General features: G+C 42.6%; 1 protein-coding gene across 10 annotated transcripts in view; it reads left to right on the top strand.

Moving 5' to 3' along the window:
• The window catches only part of CELF1 (CUGBP, Elav-like family member 1), a 67,579-nt gene that overhangs the window by 33,677 nt on the left and 25,091 nt on the right, over window positions 1–8,811 (top strand). For 5 of the 10 annotated variants that reach the window (XM_015415716.1, XM_015415685.1, XM_015415702.1 and 2 more), the window contains exons 5-9: window positions 3,228–3,362; window positions 3,524–3,603; window positions 3,918–4,079; window positions 4,780–4,861; window positions 5,057–5,110. In XM_015415716.1, coding sequence (XP_015271202.1) covers window positions 3,228–3,362; window positions 3,524–3,603; window positions 3,918–4,079; window positions 4,780–4,861; window positions 5,057–5,110 — 513 coding nt within the window. The remainder of the gene's footprint in view (window positions 1–3,227; window positions 3,363–3,523; window positions 3,604–3,917; window positions 4,080–4,779; window positions 4,862–5,056; window positions 5,111–8,811) is intronic. The other 5 variants (XM_015415748.1, XM_015415742.1, XM_015415735.1 and 2 more) reach the window with 3 other exon arrangements.

Here is an 8,811-nt window from a genome sequence, read left to right as displayed (position 1 = left end):
AGTATATAAGTCTCAAAACATCAAATTTAACTTTAAAAAGTATTAAGCAGACAAAATATAAAAATTATCTGTCCAACAGATAGAAACATGCAAAAACACGTAAACCAGATTAACATCAGCAACTTCATCTGTGGTCTTTGAAAAATGTATAATCTATTATCATCATCATCATCTCCTCTATACCGCCTATAGCCAAAGCTCTCTGGGTGGTTTACATCAAACAATAAAATACATAGATTAAAAACATTAAATATTAAAAATACTTTAAAATAACATAAAACGTTAAAGAACAATAGACCTGACTCAGAAAAATCTAATCCAAAGTAATAGAAAAACACCTGGCAAATTGCTTCTGGCCCCTGTGTCGTGACACCCTGCATGACCTGGGAGATCTTTAAAGGCCCTCTGCAAAGAGGGCTGTCTTGGCCTGGCGCAGAAAAGATGACAAATTTTGTGCCAGGCAGGCCACAGCAGCGAGGTCGTTCCAAAGATGAGGGGCCACCACCAAAAAGACCCTTCCTCCAGTTGCCACCCTCCAAACCTCTTGAGGGATTGGCACCCAGAGGAAGGCCCCAGAGGCTCAGTATAGTGTCCGGGTAGATTGTGGTTGGGAGCAATACTCCCTCTAAGCTGTGGAGTCCTGTGAGCAAAAATTCTACTTTGTGAGCTACTGGCAATAAGTTGTGAGCAGGTGATTCAGCTACTGCATAAATTATTTTGTTCTGGAGCCATCCTTCCTGAGCTAAGACAAAAATGTGTGAGTTGGAGGCTAAAAAACTGTGAGCTAGCTCACACTAACTCAGCTTAGAGGGAACATTGGTTGGGAGTGGCACTCCGACAGGTATTTTGGTCCTAAACTGTGTAGGACTTTATAGGTTATGACCAGCACCTTGTATTGGGACAGGAAACATACAGGCAGTCAATGCAAGCAGGCTAGAACTAGTCTTATATGTTCAGACCTCTGGGTCTCAGTTATTAATCTATCCACTGCATTCTGCACCAGCTGCAGTTTCTGGACTGTCTTCAAGGGCAGTCCCACATAGAGTGCATTGCAGTAATTAATCTAGAGATTACTAGAGCATAGATTACTGAAGCCAGGCTATCCCTGTCCAGATAGGGGCGCAACTGGGCCAACAGTGGAAGCTGGTAGAAAGCATTCTGAGCCACTCCAAACTGTGCACCTGCTCCTTCAGGGGGAGTACAACCCCATCCAGAACAGGTTGGACACCCTCTAGCTGGCCATAGGAATCACCCACTAACAGCATCTCAGTCTTATCTGGACTGAGTTTCAGTTTGTTAGCCCTCATCCGGTCCATTATCATAGCCAGACACTGGTTTAGTACATCCACAACTTCACCTGTCAACAATGAAAAGGAGAAATAGAAATTTATGTCATCAGTATACTGATGGCAACACACTCCAAAACTCTAGATGATCCCACTCATATAGATGTTAAATAGCATGGGGGACAGAACAGACCCCTGAGACTCCGTATTCTCCAGCACCACCGTCTGGAGACGGCCCTCCAAGTAGGAGTGGAACCACTACAATGCAATGCCCCCCATTCCCATCTCAGCCAGCCCGTCCAGGAGGATACCATGGTCAATGGAGGAGGATCAATGAGGATCGAGACATTCCTCTCTTGGGAAGGGGGTTCCATGGCCCTGGCTTTGCTATAGAAAAGGCTTAGCTTTTTCCATATGGGGTTTTCCATATGGCATTGATCTCTCTGTGACTCTGCCCCCCATGTTGAAGGGATGTTGAGCAAATGGGTATAGTTTGTTGTGAGGAGAACATAATCTGCATCCCCAATGTAGAACTCCGTTGCCTAACCTTCATGCCCTTGAAAAAGCTGTTTCAGTTGCACCTACAGGTCTCCAAGACCTATCTTAGCTGCCAATAAGATGAAGGGGAAGAGATTACTGTTACAATGCTGTTCATATGTCAGAGTTTTGGGAGGCTGAAGAAAGGATACTGAAGGAATTTGTGGGTCACTGATAAATCTGGAAGAAGGGAGTGGCTCAGAAGACTTCCAACAAAAAAATTATTCATTTGGGGCAGTGGCTAGAAAGTTCCTCAGGTAGCAGCTGGTCTGTTGCTGGTGAAGCCAGAGGCATCAATCTCACTCCAAAGCAGGGAGCAGCAACCTCCTGCTCATGGGATTCAACTAGGGCATGAAGTCTTAACTTCTCTTTGCAAAATTTCGAGTCTTACCCCACCTCCACTCCCAGAACAGTCAAGAGTTTGTGGAAGAGACAGAACTGAAAACTAGGACTCCTTGTCACAAACTGAAGTGAAAGTATTTCTCAGGTGTTCTCCACTGTTGCTACTAGATGGGAGAAAGGAGTAGCATAAACAAAATGCAGCAGATTTTTTTCACAGAGAGAAAGGCTAGAACCACAGCATCTCAGTCTACTTCACAGGGAGGTTCAGCTGTGTCAGAGGAGAAGGGCTTCTCCCACAAGATATCAAAAGCTCCCTTGGAGCTGGCTGGGACTTTGCAATTGCTGGTGATGACTGCAACACCTTTGGCTCAGCCAGGAGGTAGCTTCTCAGGATAAATTTTCTGAATGTGTCCCCCTTACCTACTGTCACAGGGTTGGGGGGGGGAGGAGATTATCCTGGGTGATGCTGTGAACCATGCAGCAGGATGGCTGTTGGCTGCCGTTTGTATATACCTATCTTATACAAAGATGCTTGAAAGTGTAGCATCAGTTGTAAGAATCCCCCCTCTTAAAGCAGAAGTGAAATATTTATCGTACTAGGACTGGTGTCAGTTTTTTAAGTAGAAATTAATGTGTTCTGGATTGTGTTTGCATTGTAGGCTTGTAGTCTTCTTAACTATCTTGTTTTCTGTGGAAGTAATATTTGTTTACAGTATTTATGAACAGTTCTCCAGTAAAATTGTGCAGAGCAGTGTACAAAGATTTAGAGCCATAGAATAAAAATTATAATAGCAAACAACAAACAAGCATATACAAGAAGTCTTGAATGAATATATTACCAGATCTTCAAATTCATTAGAACAATGTATATTCTATAAACTACAAATAACATTTGTTACTTTTTTAACATCTTAGGGTCTTTAATTTGGGGGATCACTTCTCCCTAATCTTGGATATTATCTCGCAGGGTAAAGAAGTCTGAATTAATCTTTTTAGTGCCGTAGTAGAGGGTGGAATTTCCATATGAATTAAGAGGGATTTTTTTGTTCTTCCTTCCTGTAGCAGTGGAAGATAGGAAACTGTTCATTGGGATGATCTCAAAGAAGTGCAATGAAAATGATATCCGGGTGATGTTTTCCCCTTTTGGGCAGATTGAAGAATGCAGAATTTTACGGGGTCCAGATGGCTTAAGCCGAGGTAAGTATCAACCGCTTTTTTTAGGAATTTCTCTCTTTTTAACTAGCATCTAATTGGGAATGTTGCAAGTCTCTGTTATCAGTAGAATGTCCCTCTCACCCGTTCAGTTTCCATTACCTGGATAGACCTGATGCGTACATGTGACCATGTTATTTTTCCAGGTTGTGCTTTTGTGACTTTTACAACAAGAGCTATGGCACAAACAGCAATCAAAGCAATGCACCAAGCACAGACCATGGAGGTAAGAAATGTTATTTTGATTGACTAGGTGGAATGTTGGACATTCACACTCCTTTGGGATTCTGTGTGCAGGCCAGTGTTGGACATCTAGAATCCCTCTGTAGTTTTCCAGGTGCTGTGCTGTCATCCCTTGGTTTGAACCACCATCTCAAAGTCACTTCATTGTGATGAAGTACAAAACAACAAAAATTGAGAGAATTCTGGAGGCCGGGTGATTGTTTTAGGAGCATCATAGTTCTGTAAAGGACAGGAGGTGGAATTCTGTAATTCGGAAATGGTCCATAAAAATTTAATCTATTTGAATTGATATTGCAGGGGTGCTCTTCTCCCATCGTAGTGAAATTTGCAGACACTCAGAAAGACAAAGAACAGAAACGAATTGCACAGCAGCTTCAGCAACAGATGCAACAAATCAGTGCTGCCTCCGTTTGGGGAAACCTAGCTGGGCTGAACACACTTGGACCCCAGTATTTAGCAGTGAGTTTCTGAGTAGAATCTCTTCCTAAGTATTTTACCCATAGTAGTGGTTTCTAGTACAAGTGTTCTCCTGCTGAGGCTCCATTAGAAAAATCCAGACCTTTAGCATGTTGATGAGTGTGAATGATTCAAGTTTGCCTCTGCTTCCCAGGATTGTTACTGCTTGACAGAATTGACATGCTTGAGTTGATGAAGAACAGACTGGCAGTGTGTGCCAGTAGTGGTCTTAGTTTCTAGCATAAATAAGAAAAGGAAATGGTGTGGTGTGGGGTTGGGTTGGGTTGGGTAGGCAGGTAGCAGTGTGTGCAGCATTTTTCTGTGGCATTAGCATAAATAAGAAAAGGAAATGGTGTGGGGTTGGGTTGGGTTGGGTGGGCAGGTAGCAGTGTGTGCAGCATTTTTTCTGTGGCATGGGGCATTTTATCTGCAGTGAAGAAGTAATGCAACACTGGATGATGTATGGATGATGATGTCTTCTAGGAGTCATATGGACAAACCAGCTTTTTCCCTCAATGGTATTCTTACTACAGTATTTAATACCACTGTGCTTTTCGTGCATGTGTGTGTGTAAAGGTGGCATGATGTAGTAATTAGGCTTTCTGGTTATGACGGCACTTTGGCTGTGGTGTGGTGCAGTGTCTCCCATACGTGGGGCCAGCCCTCATTCTCACTCTTGTTCTGTTTTTGGTGTAATGTCTAGCTTTATTTACAGCTCCTTCAGCAGACAGCAGCCGCCTCCTCTGGGAATCTGAACACACTGGGCAGCCTCCACCCAATGGGAGGTAAGTGCTACCTCACACTACCACTGCACACCAAGAGAGGTCTAAAAGTAGGATCGCTATCAAATGATCATGATAATCAATAAAGAAAGCTATTAAAACTGTGGTGTGCTATATACTAATGTTAGTAATATATAATCTCAGTTAAGTACAAGGTAGGAATCTATAGTTAACTTTTTGCTCTTTCTCTCTCTGCAGTGCCTTGTCATGCTTTTGGGGACTTAATCAATTTGCATCAGAGCTTTTCAGAAGGTGATTAAAATTCATAAAAGTAGGGAAAACAGTTGTAGCCAGGTGACTTTAAATTGTGCCCCTTATCCTTAGGTACATCTGATTTAAATTTATTTTATAAGCTGCCCCTCATTATCCTTGCAGTGTTTCAAGTTTTCATAATGACTTTCTGTTGGCTACTAGAGGGCATCTCAGTATCAAAGAGAAGCCTTGGCTTTGATTTTCCCCACTTCAAATCTGCAAAAGGGTATCTTGTATGTAGAAGCAGCACTGAGATACTTGCCATAACCTGGGGCAGACAGTAAGAGAGGCTTTTTATGGGGTTTGTGTTTTTGCTTATGGTGCCTGCTTTTGTATCAATGATTTTCTTGTTCAAGATAGTCTTCTACTTCACCAGCAAATTAGACACACGTCTAATAGAATATTCAGTTTAAGAGAAGAGTTGAGGCACTTACAAATTAACTCATGATCTGAAAACCATCTGAATTGTAAATGAAGAGTGTCACATTAAATATCATGCAATGTGTGTAGTACAAACTGTACAGTTTGAACTTTATGCTTGTTTGAAACTTAGGCTTCATGTAGCTGCATTTTCCCTTGTTCTTTTCATGCTGGATTCATTCCATGTCATTAATGTTATGTTAGTGAGCATTTCATGTCATTAACATTAACAGAACTGAATTGTTATTCAGTATTTATATAGTGTTTCCCCCCCGGTCTGCAGAGAAAGACAATTAAGGCCAAAAGAGCAGGGGAAAGTTTAGTTGCCTGGATCCTAATATAAAAGTGAGCACAAATGTTGGACTGTACAACATATATATTGCTCACTTAGTCTTGGATCTACCAAGATGTTTTTATGCATGGAGCAATTTCCACCTGCAGTCCCCACCCTGCATCCCCAAATGCCCCTAAAATAGAGCAGCATTTTGGAGGGCATGTTGGGCTGCAGGATGGAGGGGGTTGTTGAGATAGCTGTGTTCTGTGTGTTGAAATCACTCCGTCCATAGAAAGATCCTGGTGGATCCAAACCACTATACACAAGCTAAGATGGCAGCCCGAACATAAAATTTTAAAATTTTATTCTTATTTTATTTGGGTGGATGGGTGGATTTAGAACTCTTAATAAAAGCTTTTGAATTTTAAAATCCTTTAAAAAAAAGTGGAACAGAACTCCTATGAAACATGGAATCTTTTGGGACTCTGTGACACTTATCCTTTGTTAGCCAGAGCCCCAATTTTGAGTGTATGTGCATGATTCTGGGGAGTCAAGACAGGATAGAGATTCTGTTTGTGTGCCACCCACGCCCCAACAGTCTGCCTGAGCTGACAGAGGCAGTCTTGGACTTGGTGTTGAGGGCTCCAAGGTTTGTTGTCCCTGTGGACTTCAGTTCATGCTGAGGTTGCCCTAACAGGAGCAGCTTAGATCTTCATGTGGTCGTGAGACCCCTCTTGAAGAGGGCATCTCTGGTAGAGATGGGCATGAACCGGGAGGTTCGTTCACGAACTGAACTGGTTTGTGGCCCCGCAAACCCCACTGAAAGGGACTGCAATCCTTTTAAACGGGTTTTGCAGAAAGCCAGTGGCTAAAACTCAAGCAGGTTGTAGCTACACAGCTTTATTTGTTTGTTTATGTTACTTGTATTATGCATTTCCCACTGGGACTCAAGTTGAATTACACAGAGTGAGTCAATATTATCAACAGGATGGGACATTCAGTAAACAATGAAATAGGACTTGGGTTGTAGAACCAGCTAGAAATCTAAAAAACAGAACTGAAGTAAAGTATAAGTGTTGATTTGATACATTAAACAGTGCAAAAATTACATAGTAGAATCCAACTTGCAGTGGTCTTTACACAGTGGTCTAGACCACAATCCCTAATAATTTGTCCAAGTAACTTTGTGAATAATTTTACACAGTGCTACCCTATTGCTTGCTGTCTTGGAGGAGATGGATTATCTAGACCCATTTCAATCCAGATTCAGGCCTGGTTTGGGGACAGAAATGGCCTTGGTCGCCCTGACTGATGACCTGTGACAGGGAAGTGTGCCCCAGTTGATTCTCTTGGACCTCTCAGCAACTTTCAGTACCATTAACCATGGTATTCTTCTGCAGAGGCAGGCTGGGCTGGTAGTAGGTGTCACCATGCTTCAGTGGTTCTGTTATTACTTGACCAGCCAATTCCAGAAGGTGTTACTTGGGCCCTGTTGTTCAGTCCTGTGGTATTTATGCTGTGGGGTCCTGCAGGGTTCCATCTTGTCCTCCATGCTATTTAACATCTACATGAAACCTCTGGGAGAGTTCATCCAGGGATTTGGAGTGAGGTACCACTGATACGTGGGTAACACCCAGCTCTGTTTCTCTATAACAGCTAAGCTAGGTGAGTTTTTAGGAAGTCTTGAATAAGTGTCTGGAGAAGGTAATGGGATGAATGAGGACCAATAAACTGAAGCTTAATCCAGACAAGACTGAGGTGGTATTGGTCAATGGAGAAGCGTCTTAACCACTGCAGAGTCAGCTTGGGGGGGGGTGTACTGACCCCTGAAGGAATAAGGTCGCTTTGGGGGGCTACTGGATCCTACCCTATGGTTGAAGATGCAGGTTTCCTCTGAGGCTCAGATTTCTTCTATGGCACATGGCATTTTTTATCAGCTCCAGCTGGTTCACCAACTACAGCCATTCCTTGAAAACAGTGATCTGGCCAGAGTTATCCATGCTCTGATCACATCCAAGTTAGATTACTGTAATATGGTCACTTGGGGCTGCCTTCAAAAACAGTTTGGAAACTTCAGTTGGTCCAAACTGTGGCAGCCACACTATTGACAGGGGTTGGTTACAGGGATTATATTACCCTGTGCTGAAAGATCTGCACTGGCTGCTCTCTGTTTCTGGTACAATTCAAAGTTCTGGTTCTTACCTTTAAGGCTCTAAATCAGGGTGTCCTGCTCTTATCTGGCTTGCAAGCAGCAACTAGTTGTTACCTTTACTGCCAGATGACAGAGGCTATGCATTATGTCCTTGTATATTGTCCCAGTGCTAATGGATAATGGGAGGTGGAAGTGGAGGGGTGGGCATTGGGGAGATACTGTAAGAGTTTTAATGTTTTAAGCATGTTTGTATTTTGAGTAAAAAATAATATTGTTAATCGGGTTTGCCTGTGTCCTTTATAAAGTTTATATCTCTGGTACCTCATGTTACATTTTATGGCACGGATGGCCCGGCCCATCAAAGTGACATTTATGTCAGATCCAGCCCTCATAACAAATGAGTTCGATACTTCTGCTCTAAATGGTGCCAGGATACCTGAAGGATCATTTCCTCCCATGCTGTTCGGCCCACTGGTTAAGATCAGCCTCTCAAGCCCTGCTCTCTGTTGTCCCACCACCACCACCATCTCCAGGGGTGAGGTGGGTATCAGAGACAAGATATTTTCTGTGGTGGCGCCTTGTCTTTTGGAATGCCCTCCCCTGGCACCTACTTTACTTTCTTAGGCATTTCCTTTTTTCTTTTAATTAGGGGCTTATTAGTTTTTAGGGACAGTTTTTCTGCTGCTTGTATTATTTTTTTTCATGGCTTGTGGGTTACAGTGTGGTTTGCATTGTAAGCTGCCTCAAATAGGACTATGAAGAGACAGCATAGAAATAGTCTAAATAAATAAATAAGAACAAGCTTAAAAAATAAACTCTTCCGGTGTTTGGAAAAATGTTTTTACAATGTTTTCT

Source organism: Gekko japonicus, unplaced genomic scaffold (assembly GCF_001447785.1).
Source record: "Gekko japonicus isolate JY-2015 unplaced genomic scaffold, Gekko_japonicus_V1.1 scaffold2116, whole genome shotgun sequence".
NCBI classification, from domain to species: domain Eukaryota; kingdom Metazoa; phylum Chordata; class Lepidosauria; order Squamata; family Gekkonidae; genus Gekko; species Gekko japonicus.
The sequence above is the reverse complement of the archived record's forward strand: the minus strand, read 5'-3'. Positions and strand labels throughout refer to the sequence as shown.